Raw genomic sequence first — 18,915 nt, 5'->3', positions numbered from 1 at the left:
GTGGAAGCGCAGGAGCCCAGCAGGCCCGGCGCTCCGCTCGCCCGGCTCCTCCCTCTCTGTGCCCGCGGCCGCCGCCGCCGCCGCCGCCGCGTCCAGGCAGCAGAGACGGCGGGCCGGAGGGCGGGCGGCGCCCGGAGCCCCCCGGCAGACCCGCTCCCGCTCCGTCGGCGCGCCAGGCTCGGAGCGGCCTCTCCCTCCCGCCGGCGCTTCCGGTCCGGGCCCCGCCAGCCGCGCCGCGCGGCCGCCGCTCCTTCTCCGCCCGCCGCGCGAGCAGAGTTGACTATATATGGTCAAAGCGGGAGAGCAGGCGAGCCGGGCTTCCTGGTTTGCGCAGCCGGGAGTTGACGTCGCCCCCCCGCGCCGCTGCCGCTGCTGCTGCTGCTGCTGCTGCAGAGGAGGAGGAGGAGGAGGAAGAGGCGGCGGCAGCGAGGGGACCGGCCCAGCCAGCGAGCCAGCGAGCCCTGCCCGGCCCTGCCCTGCCCTGCCCTGGGCCCGCAGCGGACCTGCGTGGGATCCTCGCCCTTGAAGCCGCCGCCGCAGCGAGAGGCAGCGACCATGCCCTACCAGCTGAGTGAGCGGCGGCCGTGCGCGGGGAGCCTGGCCGGGGGGAGGCTGCGGGGACGCGGCTCTGCGGCTCCTTCCGGGACCCGAGGCGGCGGCGGCGGAGCGGCGCCCCGGGTCGCCCCCGATGGACTGAGGCGGCGGGCGGCTCTTGCGGAGGGCCCCGGAGGGCTGCGTGGGCGAGGAGAGGCCGGGGGGCGTCTGATTCCACCTCCGCCCCGGGAAAATGCAGCTCCGGCCCTTTCGGAGGCCGCAGCTCTGGCCGAGGGACCTTTCCCGGCCGCTTGCGCGCCGCCGGGCCGGGCCGGGCCGGGCCGAGGCGGGGCCCTTGGTCTGGAAGGGGCAGAGCGCCGGGGCGGCGGCGGGGGAGGGGGAGGGGGGAGGGCGCTGGCTGGAGCCGCCTGGCGCTTCCCGGCTGGGTCGGAGCAACAGGTTAAATTCAGCGCCCGCCGTCCTCTTTCCCCAGAAACCGCCGCCGCGGCTAACGCTGTCTCCCCTTTTTTTTCGCAGCAAAAGTGTTTGCCAGCCTCCCGCAGGTCGAAAGGGGGGTCTCCAAAGTCATTGGTGGAGATCCGAAGGGCAATAATTTCTTATATACCAATGGAAAATCTGTCGTCATTCGGAACATTGATGTAATGTATCCTAGTTTTTTAAATCTTTGCTCATTTTAAAGGTTTCTTCGTAAAAGCCACCTATCACTGACTTTGTAATTTCTATATTATTGGGGGAAGAAATATCTGTGCTGATCCGGGGAGGTGTGAGTGGGCGGCAGTGGCAGATGAGTCCAGAGAGCTAAGAATATCCAGCCTTTAGGACCTCATGCCATGAAATCCACATGAGGAACAGTGGCGGGCAGATGCTTTAAATAACATGAAAACCCAAAAAAACAAAGAGTGGTTCAACGTATATAATTATTGTGGTATGAAGTTAAGTTGGGGCTGTGCGCAGTTAAAAAAGGATCCAGAAGAAGCGCTTTGGACTTTACACAAGTGCAAGCATAGCCCCTCTGTGCTTCATGAAGGCAGCCCCTCTTTTTTTCTCACCCCCCCAAAGCTGCCCTCGCTTTAAAGCAGACAGAGAAAAGAGGGGCTGCATTAATGACTAGTACAGAAGAGCTGTGATTGCACTCGCATAAAGTCCAAAGCAATTCTGCATAATTTAAAAACTATGCACACCCTTAATTTATTAATGTAAAAATGCAAAGTCTAGGGACACTAAACAAAAGCTTAATTAAGCAATTAAATGTTAATTGTCTTTTCATGCTGTATTTTCGTTAATATTGCAACCAATGTGGCAAAACCGCAGTTTCATGTGTTACGAGATTGTATGTCGAGATTCTGTGACATCGTTACAGGCTGTTAGAGGGTTGGGTCCTCTGGCAGGCAGCAGCTGTGGCTATGCTACCTTGAACTCCTGAAGGAAAGGAAAGGGGAGACGTAAGTCAGCCCAGCCAATGAGCAAGTGTCACCTGTAAGGGACTTCCTTTTTGATCTCCTGAGCTTAGCCTCAGGATGAGTCACATGCAAGGCTCTCCCCGTATGACCATTAAAAGCGCTGCAGCTCTTCTAACAGCTCGATCTTTTGTGGCAAGAAAAGAAGAAGAAATAGTTGGTAAATAGAAAGTTGCAGATGGTATCATCTTGTCCCCCCTTTCCATGTAAGACTATTTCAAAATAGTTTCTGGATAAGGGTCTGGTTAGCAGTGAGAGTGGGGGGTTGGACTGGCTGAAATTACATTTTTAAAACAGATCACTGTTTAGTTGTCGTATTAATGTCCATATAGAGATTAGTCATTACACTTTAGCAGAAAATCAAGATTTGATAATAGGACTTAAGAGAACCAGTTTCCTACAAGTTTGTTTGCCATGGCGACTTTATTTTTTCCAGTGAGACGCATCTTCTCTCCTGGTTTTAGTATTAATGGAAGAAGTGGGAACCAGAACTGTGCTCCTGTTAGAAGTGTTCTGAGACCTCTAGGCAACGTTCACTGAGTTCATATACTGTCACTTCTTGCAGCTTGTGGTTTAGACATTTGGGCCTTTAGAGGAAGGGACAGGAACGTGACCAAATATGATGGCCAGCATCCAAGGCAGCTAAAATTGTAGATACAATTTTATAAAGCTGTCAGAGATCCATAGGTAGATGGGTGGCTACATAAATTGTGAACTTCTTTTTTTTCTGTTCAATCGTCCAGTTCTTGGAGACTGCCTGGACCAATCCCTGCAGTTTTCCTGGCCAGGTTTTTCAGAAGTGGCTTGCCATTGCCTCCTTCCTAGGGCTGAGAGAGAGGGACTGGCCCAGGGTCTTTGTGCCCAAGTCAAGACTAGAATTCCTGGTCTCCCGGTTTCTAGCCTTATGCTTTAATTATGACACCAAACTGGTTCTCAACTAACTAGCTAAATAAATAAATATTGTGACTGTCTCATTAATAGATGAGAATCTTTTCCTATTAACTTGAGGAAGAAAGTTTGGTCTAGCCTGTGCAAGGGGAGGATAGCTAAGAATATTCAGCAGCTAAAATGCTTCCTCCCTCTCCAGTTCTTCATGGCAGTTAGGGGATTAGAGGTAGAGCCATTCCAGGGGTTGGAGGATTATGGCTTTGCATGGTGCAAATGTGCCATGGATTTTTGCACCTTAGTGAAGGAGAATGTGGTCACATTGTTTATTAATTAATTATGTTACAGCCATCTGAGAAAGAAGGGATATTCAACCTCAACAGCAGGTATTTTCTTCCATGGATATAAATGCCAGCAACTTGACCCCCCTCTGGATGTACAGATTACAAGTAGACCTCGATTAACAATGCCAAATGGGACTTGAATTGCTGTTGCTAAGTGACTGCGCCGCTTAGCAAAGGCAATTCTGGCACTCCAGGTTGCCATTATTAAGCGAATCTCTGTGGGTCGTTAAGTGAGGACATCACGTGGTCGCCATTTGTGACCTGCTAGCTTCCCCACTGACCTTACTTGTTAGAAGCTGGCAAAGAAGGTTGCAAATGGTGACTGTGGCTATGTTGTAATCATGAGCATGGTCACATGATCGCAGGGATGCTGCAATGGCTAGAACTCCTAGGGTTGGTCATAAGTACCAACAGTCACTGAATGAGTGGTCATTAAGCAAGGACCACCTGTACCACTCCCAAAATTCTCAGCCAAATCCAGCCTATCTAGATTGCATCGGGTTTCTGAAGATTGTACTAAGAATTGCTTGCTTTTATGATACAGAAAAGTTTAAAAATAAGAATTTGTTCTGAATGGATGGGGATCTGACTTAAAATGTTAGGCTAAAGTTAGTTCGTTAAATTAATGTTTAATTACATGCCATCAAGTCAGTGTCACCGCTTAATGGCCACATATATTTTTTGGAGATGATCTGTCCCCAACCTGGTCCTTCAAGTTTTCCAACAATAGAAACATTGCCTCTGTAATTGCATCCGTTCACCTTGCTACTGGTCATCTTCTTTTTCTTTTTTCTTTCATTTTCCCCAGCATTATGATCTCAAGAGAGCTAGGTCTTTGCATAATGTCCCCAAATTGCAGCCTGGTCATTTATGCCTTGAGGGAAAACTCTGGATTGATTTGTTCTGTGATCCATTTGCTTGTTTTCTTGGCTATCCATAGCATTTCAGTTTTCTCCACTTTCAAAGTTCAAGGGTGTCAATACTCTTTCTATCCTATTTCTCCGTCCAACTTCTAAAGAGTGTCACAGGGAATACCACTGCTTGCACGATTCTGATCTTTGTAGGTACAGACACATTGCAGCATCTGAAAATCTTTTCCACTGCCATCATTGCTACTCTACAAATGCTAATCCACAGTGAATTTCTTCACTGCTGATTCCTTTACTACTGATAATCGATCCTAAAAGGCAGAAACTATCCACCACTTCAGTATCTTCACTGTAAATCTAAACCTATTTGCTGTATCTTTTATCATTAATTCAGTCTTCTTTACATTTAATCTTAGTTCCAATTTTTCACTATGTTGCTTGACTTTAATTACTTCAGCTTGGAAAACATGTGCCTTTTCAGTTATCAGAGTAATGTCATCAGTATAATTCAGGTTATTGATGTTTCATACTCCAGGTTTAAAATCACGTTTGCTGGCATAGTTTGGTTAGGCTCTTTTTACGGGTTCTTCTTCTGTTGCTCCTCATATTTCTGTAGATGTGCCATTCGTTCAGGTAGCCTTCCAGCTTGCTGATCCCCAGGGAGCTGATCTAACGTCTTTGCTTGTACTAGAGGTTCTTATAAGTAGGAATATCTTCTAAGATATCTTGGATGTTGACATCTCTATTGTACAGAATTAGAGTATCCTTCTTCCACCTTTGTCTGATCTTCTCTGAATCAGTTACTATCCGTCCCTTGGAATCCTTTAGCATACCAATCTGATTGGAACCTCCTTCTGAATTCAGCAGTCTTTTAGCAGATTTTCTTTGTTGCAGATCTGTTTCCATCTTAGATACCATTGTAGTACTGCTTCTTGTCTCTCTTAAAAAAAAAACCCCTGAAACTCTTTGTTACGCTTTTTCCTGAGGCATTTGACTTCCATGGCTTTGGCTTCTCTTCTCTTCTTGGCTAGTTTCACTGTAGTGTTCTGACATACAGTTTGCTGTCTTCTGCTTCTTGTTCTTTGGCAGAAAAGATTCACCTTCATCCTTTACAACTTCTTTAATATCATTCAGCAGTTCCTCTGCTTCTCTAACAAGGAAGTTCAGGATTTCAAAACAGTTCCTGATGTTTTCTTCAAAAGTGGTGGAAATATGCTCAGGGTTTATTGTGAAAACTGGTTTTATTCTTTGACGTATTGTTCTTTTGCTTTAACTTGACTTGGAACATGCACGTGAGCAGTTTGTGATCAGTTCTGTAGTCAACCTATGACCACATTGTTGCTGCTTGTACCAATTACAGTCAATTTGATTTCTGTATATTCCATCTGGTGATGTCCATGTATGTAGGTGTCATTTTAGTTGTTGAAAGACTCTGTGAGCAATAAAGAAATAATTGGGTTGAAGAAGAAGAATTGGGTTAGCAGAAATGTATATGTCATTCTCCTGCTTCATTTTGGTTCCGTGGGCAATACAATCTGACTACGTTTTCCTCAGTATTTTCAACTTTGCCATCCCTGTCTCCAACCACAAGCAGCACATCTGGCTTGCATGTTCTGTCAGTTTCAGATTGAACCTGATTATTAAACTGGTCAGCCTCCTTTTCTTTCGCTGAAGTGGTTGGGACATAAACTTGAATAGTCATTACAATAAAAGGTTGTCTGCAAAGTTGAATTGATATTATTCAGTCATTGACTGCATTGTATCCATTGCATTGTATCCTTGCTATATCCTTCCTGACTATGAAAGACACATTGTTCCTTCTTTGCTTCTCATGTAAACAATATAATCTTCTGACTGAAAATATCCAATTCCAGTCCATTTCAATTCACTGATGCCTAAGATGTCAGCGTGTTGTCTGTTCATTTCATCTTACACTGTGTTGAGCTTGTTCCTTCCATGTTCCCACTGCAATCCTGTCTTTGCAGCTTTTTCCACCCAGGGAAAATTTTACCTGATGGCAACATTGGGAACTAGATGTGCTGAATTTAACGTTTTTGTTTAAATCCATTCAGTCGTGTCCGATTCTTGGAGACTGCCGTCCCTGCAGTTTCTTGGCAAGGTTTTTCAGGGGTTTGCCATTGCCTGCTTCCTAGGGCTGAGAGAGACTGACTGGGCCAAGGTCACCCAGCTGGCTTTGTGCCTAAGGTGGGACTAGAACTCAACTGTGTCCCGGTTTCTAGCCTGGTGCCTTACCCGCAACACCAAACTGGCTCTCTTTAACCGAGCCGCAACATAAATGCCATTAGTACTCCGAAAGATCCTCACCTCTTCTTCAGTAGCATGTTGAGTATCATCAGACCGGAGGCCTTCATCATCCAGCACATCCATGTCTAGTCATTTTATCTTGCCTTTCCATGTGGTTTTCTTGGTAAAATACGGGAGTGGTTTACCATTGCCTTCTCCCACGCAGTATGAATGGCCTTTGCCATTGTCACTAAAGTGTTCCTTTGCCTCCGGCATCTGCCTGTATTGCTGCTGCCCATGATGGGTGCCTGCTTGCTTCAGCTGGGCAGCTGGCATGACGCTTAGGGTGGCCCCGCTGGGATTCTTAACTCTGGGCATACATTCCTTCCTCCCAGGAACATCCCACCCCCGTAATGAGGTAGTAGCAGCACTTGGGGTTTATTAAATGGTACAGTGTGTAAAAGTCAGGTGGGCCTATATACGCTAATACAGTGTAGTGGCGGCTTTTTTTATTGCACCTTGAGACACTGTAATCTGAAAATTCGCTAAAAGCCTAAATTTCAGGAAGAAGAAAAGTACTTCTATTTTGGTTTTTAATATTCTATGCAAACTGACAGTTTATGCTTGGAAATGTTTTTATTGGAATAGTGGGAATACTTTAACATATCTCAGTTAAGTAGACTACATCTATTTTATTTTGTTATTTATTTATTTTATTTAAGGGATTACCAAATGCATTTTAGCATGCTTGAAGGAATGTAAATGTGCTTTTTAAGAAGCCGCCTGAAAAGTAAATCACAACTTTTAGATTTGCTTATTAATAAATTATTACAATAACATTCTCACACAAAAATTCTTACCTTTGAAATGGAAGATACTCTGCAAAGCAATTTTTAAAAATTTACTTATGGAAACTTCTCTGGAAAAAACACACCTTTTGCTGCCTGCACTGTAGAAAACATAGCTGAGTTCCACACATAGACACTTTGCTCTTCTCAACCATGTTCTCTGGGGTCCTGGATGCTCCCTCAGTGTTGAGTGTTTCCCTGCCTGTCCATGTGAACAGAGTTGTGCTGGAAAAAATAGCCAGGTCAAGATACGTGCACATAAGGCAGCTGACAAGCAGAATCAAAGATGTATGGGCCTCAGCAGACTATCCATCCCAGACTGTAGTTAGTTAGCTAGTATTTTAACCATAGTTAAAGTCCCCCGATGGGAGGAGATGGGCAGGGACAAATTGGATGGATGGATGGATGGATGGATGAAAGAATTTGTTTAACTAACAACTGTAGCCTGGTTCAAAATAATATTAAGCTGTAATAAGGTGAGTTCCAATTGTGGGGGTGTGGGCAGTCTCAAGAGTGATCGTTGGGGACACCAGGCATTGAAGCAAGCACAGGGTGGGTGGGGGAACCAAGTCCAAAGCAATTTTATCTTTTTGGCCCCTTTTCTGTCTTCTGAGTAGCTGCATGAGATGGAGGGAAGGAGTTCCTGACTTCTTCACAAAATGATCAAGAGGCCGTTGTGGCAGGGTTAAAGATCCCAGCACTGATTTGCTGGACTGGGCTTCAGAAATGTGATTTTGCCTGGCAGGAATCCATCCCCCCCCCTCCCCACTTGAAATGGACAATTGTTTCCTTGGGATCTCCTTCTGAGATTATTGTATTTACAGTTGTAATCGAAATTATTCAATCCCCATTGCAAATCAAGTTGATTGTCAGAATGTACAGACTTTCAGCTGTTTGCAATGAACAAATCAAACAAAAGCAGTTGAAATAGCTCAACACAAGGAATGCTTCAAGTGGTGTCCCCAAAGTCAGCTTATAATGACTTCTCCAGTCTAAAAATTATTCAACCACTTCATGGCAAGCATCTTCAGTACTCAGTAGAGCGCCTTTTTGCTGTTATGACCTGCTGCAAACGAGGTGCGTAGCCAGACACCAGCTTCTGGCAGCGTTCCTGAGGAATCTTAGCCCATTCCCCATGAGCAATGGCCTCCAGTTCAGTAATACTCTTGGGTTTGCGTGCTGCAACCGCCTCCTTCAAATCCCACCAGAGATTTTCTGTGGGGTTCAAGTCAGGTGACTGTGATGGCCACTGTAGAATCTTCCAGGACTTCTTCTGCGTCCAAGTCTTAGTGGAATTTGAGGTATGCTTGGGATCATTGTCCTGTTGGAAGGTCCAAGGACGCCCAAGCTTCAGCTTCCTTACAGATGGCATGACGTTTTCTCCTGGGATTTCCTGATACTTCAATGAATCCATCTTCCCATCCACACACTGCAGGCTTCCAGTGCCAGAGGATGCAAAGCAGCCCCAGAGCATCACCAAGCCACCACCATGCTTAACTGTAGGCAGAGTGTTCTTTTCAGCGTATGCTTCATTCTTCTTCCTCCAGACATACTGCTGATCCATTGGGCCGAAAAGGTCTGGTTTTGTTTCATCGCTCCACAGAACAGAATCCCCAAACTTCTGTGGCTTGTTTATATGATTTTGAGCATATTGAAGCCAACTTTTCTTCTGCTTTTGGGTCAGCAGTGGTGTACGTCTTGGAGTTCTGGCATGGGAACCTTCTGTGTTTAGTGAGCGCCTCACTGTGCTCACTGAAACCTCAGTGCCTGTTGCCACCAAGTCTTGCTGCAGGTCTTTGCAGTCACTCGAGGGTTCCTCTCCACCTCCCTTCTCAGAAATCTGCTTGCAGCCACTGACAGCTTCCTTCTTCTGCCCCGTCCAGGTAGTGTCACCATGTTCCTTCAACTGTGAACTTGCGAACTGTGCTTCCAACGGTGTCTCTAGGAACATTCAGTGCCTTTGCTATCTTTTTGTATCCTGTTCCTTGTTTGCGAAGGGCGATGATCTCTTCTCTTACCTTTTTGGACCATCCTTTTGACTTAGCCAGACTGTATTTCTAACATGCAGTCAAACGTGACACTCAACAAACCCCTAGCCAGTTCAGGAATTTCATGTGTTCCTGCTCAAGCCCACCTGGTGCAACTAATGAAGCCCCTGATTAGTCGCATCAGGTGTGCTTGAGACAACACCTGTTTTGCATACTGTATGTGTGCTGTTGTGACAGATTCTATTCAGGGGGTTGACTAATTCTGAGACTGGAGAAGTCATGATAAGTTGCATTTTCAGTTGAATTTGGGGACACCACTTGAAGCATTTGTTGTGTTGAGCTATTTCAATTGCTTTTGTTTGATTTGTTCATTGGAAACAGCTGAAAGTCTGTAATTTTGACAATCAACCTGATTTGCAATGGGAGGTGAATAATTTTGATTACAACTGTAGTTATTCATTCAGTTTCATGGAGTCAAGGTGGCTTACAAGGATAAGTCTCACAAAAACAGAACCATTCCCACCCCCCCATAAATCCTTAAAAGCAGCACATATCCCTCAAAAAACCTTATCCAATCAAAAAAAATTTTTTTTAATTATCTTGGCCATTATGCAGAAAGCAAGTAGGAGCCCAGCACTCTTCAGGGGCAAGTTGTTCTCTAGAGTGGGGGCTGCCCCTGAGAAAGCCAGCCACTTGCCCCACCACCTTCATCTCCCCGGGGCGGGAGCCTTCTGCTCCCCACCAAGATGCCCTCCCTGGATAGACATCTAGTTAGCCAAGACGGACCTGAAGCTACCAGGAGCCAGAAATTGGCATCCCACAGCGGCAAACAATCTTTCATCAGGTCATCTGGCAAAAATGGATAACTGACAGTGGATGGGAAAATTCCCTTCTTTGAAAAGTTACATTCTGAAATTCTGTTTCTCTTACAGAACCCAGCAATTGCGGATATCTACACTGAACACGCCCATCAGGTTGTGGTGGCTAAATATGCGCCCAGCGGCTTCTACATCGCATCTGGAGGTACGTGTAATAGTAATGTGCCTGTCTGCATATTCCCACGCAGGGTCACGCTCACTCAGGCCCAGCTGGAGTATGTTTCTCTGCTTCCTTACGGTTTTCTATCACCTTCAGTGTTGTACACTTGCTTGTTGTTGACACAATATTGTATCAATATCATATCCTCGGGCTAAGAGACTGCAGTGTAAATCTCTTGAGTGATTCTTGCATTGGTGGATTTAGATGGGCCTGTACTGTAAGCTGCACCTTCCCTTCCACTCCTCCCCCTCTCGGCTAATCTCGGAGAGGAGACAAGGAGAAGAATGTACGTACAGTGATGTTTGAAAGTTGTGAACCCTTTTGCATTTTCAATATTTCTGCATAAACACGACCTAAAACATGATGTGTTCTCTACACAAGTTCATTTATTTATTGAGGAAAATGATCCTCGATAAATTTGTTTGTGGCAAAGCGTGTGAACCTTTGCTTTCAGTAACTGGTGTCCCCCTCCCCCCTTTGGTCCTACACCGTGTGTGTTTTGGGTTGTTGTTATGCTGCATGATCCACTTTCTCTTGAGCTTCAGTTCATGGACAGATACCCTGACATTTTCCTGTAGAATTTGCTGGTACAATTCAGAGTTCATAGTTCCATCAATGAAGGCAAGCCGTCCTGGTCCAGAGGCAGCAAAGCGGCCCAAACCATGATCCTGCCACCACCACGTTCCACAGGTGGGATGAGGTTCACGTGCTGGAATGCAGTGCTTGCCTTTGGCCAGACGTGACACTTTTCACTCAAGCCTAAAGGTTCTGTTTTGGTCTCGTATGTCCACAGAACATTCTTCCAGAAGCTTTCTGGCTTATTCACGTGGTCTTTTGCGAACTGAAGGTGGGCAGCAGTGTTCTTTGGGGAGAGTAGTGGCTTTCTCCTGGCAACCCTGCCACGCACACCTTGTTCTTTGGTGTTCTCCTGATGGTGGTCTCATGGACACTGACATTGGCCAGTGCAAGAAAGGCCATCAGTTCCTTAAGATGTTATCCTGGGGTTCTTGGAGACCCCCCGGAGTATTACATGTCTTGCTCTTGGTGCGGTCTTGGTTGGTTGACCACTTCTGGGGAGGGTGACAGTGGTGTTGAATGGCCTCCGTTTGTACATGATTTGCCTGACAGTGGACTGCTGGAGTCCAAACACCTGGTGAACATAAACAACAGTTTTCCAGAGGTCCTCAGAAACCTCCTTTGTTCAAGCCATGACACACCTCCACAACCCTATGTTGTGATGATCAGACTTTGGTAGTGAATATCCAGAATTCTGTTCTTCAGATAAGGCAGGACCTCCCACACCCACACCTGATTATCATCCCATTGATTGAAACACCTGACTCTTAATTTCCCCTTCCGATGAACTGAACATCCTAGAGGTTCAATTTTGCCACACACAACTAGGTAGCTTTGGGACATTTTCCTCAATAAATAAGTGTACAAGTATAATGTTTTTGACTCATTAGTTGAATTTTGTTTTGGCATTTGGCCTCTGTACACCACCGCACTGAAGTTGGAAGGAAACACACCCAGACGGGAGCGAACTGTCATTCAAGGGGTTTGACAAAAGTGGGGCACTAACCATTCAGGGAGTACAGCCAGTGGCATACACACACACACCCCCCCCATCATTGGTGGCTCATAAGTAAGGGAACAAACCAACATCATTACAAACATAAGGATCGCCTTTAACACCTGGATGAAAATCCTTTGCAGTCAATGGCTGCCTGAAGTCTGGAACCCATGGACATGGCCCAGTGCTGAGTTTCCTCCCTCGAGATGCTTTGCCAGGCCTTTACTGCAGCTGCCTTCAGCTGCGGCTTGTTTGTGGGTCTTTCTGCCTTCAGCCTTGTCTTCAGTTAAGTGAACAGCATGCTCTGTTGGGTTGAGATCAGGTGACTGACTTGGCCATTGAAGAACATCCCACTTCTTTGCCTTGAGAAACTCTTGGGTAGCTTTTGTTTTGGGTCATTATCCATCTGCAGTTTGAAGCGTTGTCCTGTCAGTTTGGCAGCATGTGGCTGAATCTGAGCAGAATGTATAGCCCTGTACACTTCAGAATTCATCCTGCTGCTTTGATCAGCAGGCAGGTCATCAGTGAACAGCAGTGACCCAGTTCCATTGGCAGCCATGCATGCCCATGCCGTGACACTGCCTCCGCCATGTTTGACAGAAGATGTGGTATGCTTTGGATCATGAGCTATTCCTTTCCTTCTCCATACTCTTCTCTTCCCATCATTCTGGTGCAAGTTAATCTTGGTTTCATCAGTCCAAAGAATCTTATTCCAGAACTGAGCAGGCTTTTCTAGGTATTTGCTGGCCAAGTCTAATCTGGCCTTTGTGTTCTCGAGTGTTACCAGTGGTTTGCACCTTGTTGTGAAGCCTCTGTATTTACATTCATAAAGCCATCTCTTGACTGTAGATGTTGATGATGACATGCCTACCTCAAGAGCATTCCTGACCTGGCTAGATGTTGTGAAAGGGTTCCTCTTCACCATGAGCAGAATTCATCCACTTTAGTTGTCTTCCATGGTCTTCCAGGCCTTTTGCTGTTGCTGAGCTTGCCAGTTAATTCCTTCTTTTTCAGGATGTTCCAACTGTTCTTTTGGTCACTCCCAATGTTTTTGCTATGTCTCTGAAGGGTTTATTTTGTTTTCTCAGCCTAATGACGGCCTCCTTCACTCGCATGGACACCTCTTTGGACCTCATGTTGAGGGTTCCAGTGAACAGCTACCAAATACAAATTAACACTCAGAACCACCCCCAGGCCTTTTATCTGCTTGATTGGTCATGGGGTACCCAGGAAACAGGCCACACCTGCCCATGCAGCTGCTTGTCAGCCATTCGTTCCCTTACTTATAAGCCACCAACGATGGGGGTGTGTGTATGCCGCTGGCTATATGCCCTGAATGGTTAGTGCCCCACTTTTGTCAAATGACAGCTGAAAGTCCTGACTTCGCTCCCATCTGGATGTGTTTCCTTTCAACTTCAGTGTGGTGGTGTACAGATGCCAAATGCCAAAACAGTTATCCTTGTTCCAATATTTCTGGTCCTGACTAAGTTATTGTGTGGAGAACAGGTCATGTTTTAGGTCATATTTATGCAGAAATACTGAACATTCAAAAGGGTTCACAAACTTTTAAACACCACCGCAATTGCAAATGTTACTGTATATTTAAACATTACATAAAGGCTTCCTGCTTGTTTCCAAGTGTACCTGAGGTATTTTTATCCCTAGAATGAAGTTGCTTTGTAACAGCTGTAGTGATTTTCTGTCTTTTGTCATTAAAAAAACAAGTAAAACCCAAGAACTGGCATCTTTCTTATTGCCTATTTATTAAGCCAGCAGTGCAGTCTTATTTATGCTGCCTTACTAATGCCTATAATGTCTACTACAGCCATGCAAAATACATTTTGCGTTAAAATGAATTTGGTGAGCTTTATAAATTATGTAAATTAAGCAGATGTTTAAGCCTTGCTTTCTGCAGTTAGAAATGTTGTTCATTCCCTCTGATTTGTAAGTTAGTGGATTGCTTTAAGCTTTTTAATAGGAAATGATACATAAAAGTTTTAATTTCATCCATGAAGTTAATGCTTAAATAGGAATTTATCCATCTAAGTCCTAAAAATAAAAGCATGTGAACAACTATGATTATTCCCCGTGAAATGCTTTGTTGATTCAGCCCAGACAGTGGGGAGAATGTAAATGATAGTGCTGTTGAGGGAGTGGCTACCTCTTTGTGGGTTTTAAAATGTTGCCTGCACAGTGACGTGGCAAAAAGAGGTCAGTCTCACAAACAAACCTGCGTCCCACAAATTATGTAAACCAGACAGTGCAGGGAAAAGATTAAAGGGTATAGCATAATATGCTAACCTAAGTAGATTTTATTTAACACTTTTATTTACTTAACAGCTGTACGAAGGTACAGGTCTCCTGGCAGGACGGGGATAGTACATCTATCCTCCTTTCCTTGATGTCTCAGAGGCTTTCAAAACTGTTGATCATAGTATCCTCCAGGACCGGCTGCAAGGCTTGGAGGGGAAGGGCACCACGTTGCAATGGTTCTCCTTCTTCCTTTGTGGCTGCTTCCGGTTGCTGTTAACAGTGGGGAAGAGATCAAGTCCATGGCCCTTCACCTGTGGGCTGCTACAGGACTTGATGCTCTCGTTCCTCTTGTTTAATGTCTGCCTGAAACTGCTGAGTGAGGTCATCTGTCTGTCCTGGGCCAGGCATCTTCAGTATGCTGATTATACCCCATTGTACAACTTGGTCCTGGGCCAGCTGTGTGGTGCTGTCGAGGTCCTGTCCCAGTGTCTGCAGGCTACACAGGCCTGGATGGGGAGGGACAGATTCAGGCTCAGTCCTGACAAGACTGAGCGACTGTGGATGTTTGGCCCCGGTCCTGCCTCAGGCCAAGCATGCACAAGTAAACGGGGAGGTGGTTGCAAACTTTTACTGGGTGGGTTTTTCAAGCAATAGCAAGCAGCAGAGGAAAAGGCAGGTGCAGATGCACACACACACACGCAAGAGGAGTCAAGTCCCCACAAGTCCAGCAAACTTGCCTAAAGAACCAGTCCAAAATCCAAGGAGCAAGCACAAGGGTGGTCAGGCCGATCCAGGGCCCAAAGCGTTAGCAAGGTCGTCAGCCAGTCTGGGTTCAGAGTCACAGGCACATGGGTTTAGGCACATGGAGTCTGGGTTTGTGAACGGCTGTTTCCAGTGAAGATGCCCGACCTCCTAGCTCTTCTTAAATAAGAGCAACCCCAGCGTGGCTCATTGTGGAGGGGGAGGCTGGTTCCTTGTGAGTAACTTTGCAGAATTCCTTTGTTCTGCTCTCTCTGCACTGAGAGGGGGCAGTAATTCCATGCCCTCATTTTCAGAGCGCGGGGGCAGCTGTTCCTGCTGGTTGCTGGCTAGCCCCACCTGCTCTGCCTGCTCAGGCAGCAGTTCATCTGGTGACCCCGGAGGGAGCTGACTGCTCATTACCTAAAGCCCCTTCTGGAGCTGGCTGCCCTTCTACGTCTGAATCTGACTCCAAATCTGAGTCCTCCACGACAGCCTTCTCTGGATCCAGGGATATTCCATATTTGTAGTTGTTTTTGCCTTGTTCATATCTTGTTTGAATACTGCAACGTGTTCTGTGTGGTCTTGGCCTTCAAAAAATGTCCAGAGCTTGTCCTTGGTGCAAAACCAGTAACCAATGCAAGATATGAGCATATCAAGACTGTACTAAAAGATCTGTGCTAATTGTCAGTTGCGCTCCAGGCACAATACAAGGTGCTAATTTTTAATGTTAGCTGATTGATATAAACTTAACGTTTATTTAAGATATTAAAGGTATTTAAAGCTAGAAACAGCACTATTTGAGGCACCCCACCTCCTGTAAAGAATTGGCCTGACCGTTAAGAGCTTGGAAGCAGAAGAGAGCTTTCTCCTGTAGCTGTTGAGTGCGCTCCCAGCATGGATTTGCTGTGTCTTCAGAAGAATAGCATCTCTTTGGCCAGGCTTTTAATGGACAGTGGTTTTATTATCCGTGATTTTATTATTTTATTTATTCTCATATGCAGTGTATGTTGTAAATTGTAACGCCATCTTGAATGCTCTTTTTGAACAGAAAGGCTTCATAGAAACCAAGTAAATGCAGAAATAATACATTTGTTTCCATAGCAGTGATATGAATACTTTAGAGCTGTTATATCTGAGATTTGGAAAGTTATGATCTGATAGTTACGTAGTATCTTGACCTTGCTTGAGATGCTATTTTCCTATATTTTTGTGCTTTGACAGATGTCTCTGGAAAGCTTAGAATTTGGGACACCACACAGAAGGAACATCTATTGAAGTATGAATATCAGCCGTTTGCAGGAAAGATAAAAGACATTGCGTGGACTGAAGACAGCAAGAGACTTGCTGCTGTTGGAGAAGGAAGGGAAAAGTGAGTAAGCCAAGTGTTACCCATTCTAATTCTTAGCTCTTTCCTTGGGTTTTTAATTTCCAAATTCACAGCTGAAATCTACTCATTCAACAGCTGAATCTTTCTTGAGAATGCATCCCCTTGGTCTCCGTAAGCAAAACACCACTTTTTTAATGGCGATAATTGCAAGGGCTTGCTGTATTAAATCCACAGTGTCACTAATTCGTGTAACTCATCCTGCTGGAATTCAAAATATCAAAGCTTACCCTGTGCTTAAAATGAGTTTGGGGCAGCATGGGAAAGTGGTTGGTGCAAGAATTATTCCTTAGATGACTGAAGTCTGTCTTGTGTTTTTAAGTTTCCGCATCACAAGCTGAAGTTGAGTTTTAATGCATCCTGCTAGTTGAGGTGGGGGAAAGGAAGAAATCTCCATGTAGAACAGAGTTTTGTGGGCAGTGCACATCTATTCCTTTGTTGCTGTATGTACATTTATCTCTTCACTGTAACTCAGTGGCCTGAGCCATTTATGTTACTGTGATTATAAAGCTCTTACATGTCAAGAGGTGGAGAAAATCTAGGCAAAAGTAGAGCTCACTGCAGCTTTGCCATAGTGAGGTCTTGATGCCTATGTCCAGAAATATTGGCACTGTATTTTCTTCTGTGGCTTTGAATGCTGTAACGTCCTTTTTTCCTTATATGGAGCCTCAGACTATGAAATATTATGCATATTGTTCCTTCCAGCTTCCTTATATAAGAAGTAAACTTCTGTAAATCTCTTCAGGAGTTAAGTGCTCATAAATAAAGCAATCGTTTAAAACACCACTATGCTTTGCTTTGCTGGTATTGATCATACAAACAAGATCTATTTAAAATGTATGATTTGCTTATAACCAAATAAAATTCTTGCTCACTCATTTTTTGTGTGTCTTGAAATGATAGAATTAATCATATTGTTTAAAAGTTATTGCAGGAATTTAATTGGTATCGCAGCCTGGTTTTTGTTCATCTTTGAGAACCTTTTTACTCTGTTAAATTGCACTACATAACATGATAAAAATAGTAAGTGGGAAGAAAAAAAATTAAAAGCAAGAATTAGAAGTTTATTTTTCTTCTTAACTGTTGACTTCATTGTTTGTTTATTTTTGACATGATACCATAAGGAGTAAAGTTGAAGTTGCATGAGAGCAGTTACTTTAGCGTCTATTAAAAGGAAGTATGTCTTTGCTTTGCCTAAACAGATTTGGAGCAGTCTTCCTGTGGGATACTGGCTCTTCAGTAGGTGAGCTGACGGGTCACAACAAAATAATAAATACGGTGGACATTAAACAGACGAGGCCGTACCGCTTGGCAACTGGCAGTGACGACAACTGTGCTGCTTTCTTCGAAGGACCACCATTCAAGTTCCAGTTTACCATTAGCGTGAGTTTGTCTTCTTTCTTATGCAGAGTCCAGCCTTGTTCTCAGAATCCTCTCCCTCCTTCCCATGCTAGTTGAGAGCACTTTCCACCTCTCTTGGGAAATGGGCCATTTTGCTTATGGAGGACTATGGTAGCGGGTCTGCGTTGGCAGCATGTGAGCGAGGCGCTGCTGCTGGAATGGGGATCTGGAAAGCTCCTTTGTACAAGCAGAGGATAAAAAGCATTTGTAATAAATGTCACAATCAAAGTCCCAGGGAAGCCTGCATAGGTAGGGATCCACGTGTGTTGGTTTTTCCACATGTGGAAATCCACACTGCTGTTGAGGGCAGAGGATGCCATGTGATCCTGTGATATCGATCTCACAAGCTCCTTGGCACAGAAGTAAGATATCCATTCTTGCAGTGACCTTTCCTGAATGCTCATCCAGAAGATTCAGGGAAGTACAACCCTCAGCGATGAAATAATTTTGCTCATATAAAATGCATACCTTTTCCCTCCCTCTCTTTGTTCAGTGAAGCTAAGCTACCTTAAAATAAACGTAAACTTCACGTGTGTATAGGTACACCTTTTGAATTCCTTATGCTGTATTAATACGGTTGTAAGCATGTGGCGTCCATGTGCAGAGGGGGATCAGGAGTGCACTTCCCTGTCCACTCAGCCGCCTGATTCCCACGTTTTGTGTAAGCACAAGTCACATCTGCACAGGCTTTTGTACATATGCAGTGGCTCTAGGTATGATAAGCAGCATCTGCATATTTTTGAACTTTAGAACCTTTTCAAAAACCTAAACAGTTTTCCTATTTAACTATTTTCCATGCTTAGGGAATCATGCAGACTAATGTGCCAGCTTCAGACCTTGCCATCTTTGAAGGGGGGTGTTTGCCGCTGGCTTTATTGCAGTTGAAAATGGATACCATGCTTTGTATGGGAACCAGCTGGCAGTGGGCCAGCCTTCTATTTCAACCTGCCAAGGGCTCAGGAAGATTTAAAACACTGCTTGTATCTCCACCAAAACTCTGCGTTGTTCACAGAGATAATCATGTGTTCCCCAGACAACATAATGCATGTTCCTGTCTTCTGAACATGACCTCTTAGCTTCCTTCCTGTGAACGGCCAATCATCATTCTCCATGATGGTTTAGCGTTCTCAGCACTTTGATGGGCAAGGCCGAGATAACACACAAGCTTGTGTATCTGGATAACTCAGTTTAGGAGCCAAGGTTCGGCTGCATAATCGCCATGCTGCGTATTTCTTCTGCTGTAGGACCACAGCCGCTTCGTTAACTGTGTGAGGTTTTCTCCTGATGGAAAGAGGCTTGCTACAGCCAGTGCAGATGGCCAGGTAAAAAGGGGAC

General features: G+C 45.1%; 1 protein-coding gene across 1 annotated transcript in view; it reads left to right on the top strand.

Annotated features, from left to right (window-relative positions):
• The first annotated feature begins 447 nt into the window (after positions 1-447).
• The window catches only part of WDR1 (WD repeat domain 1), a 34,753-nt gene continuing 16,285 nt past the window's right edge, over positions 448-18,915 (top strand). The window contains exons 1-6 of the mRNA XM_063309619.1: positions 448-571; positions 1,072-1,193; positions 10,123-10,213; positions 16,017-16,164; positions 17,382-17,562; positions 18,825-18,902. Of these exons, the coding sequence (XP_063165689.1) occupies positions 556-571; positions 1,072-1,193; positions 10,123-10,213; positions 16,017-16,164; positions 17,382-17,562; positions 18,825-18,902 (636 nt within the window). The 5' untranslated portion in view covers positions 448-555. The remainder of the gene's footprint in view (positions 572-1,071; positions 1,194-10,122; positions 10,214-16,016; positions 16,165-17,381; positions 17,563-18,824; positions 18,903-18,915) is intronic.

The sequence above is a fragment of the Candoia aspera genome, chromosome 8, assembly GCF_035149785.1.
Source record: "Candoia aspera isolate rCanAsp1 chromosome 8, rCanAsp1.hap2, whole genome shotgun sequence".
NCBI classification, from domain to species: domain Eukaryota; kingdom Metazoa; phylum Chordata; class Lepidosauria; order Squamata; family Boidae; genus Candoia; species Candoia aspera.
This window is presented reverse-complemented; position numbering and strand designations above follow the sequence as displayed.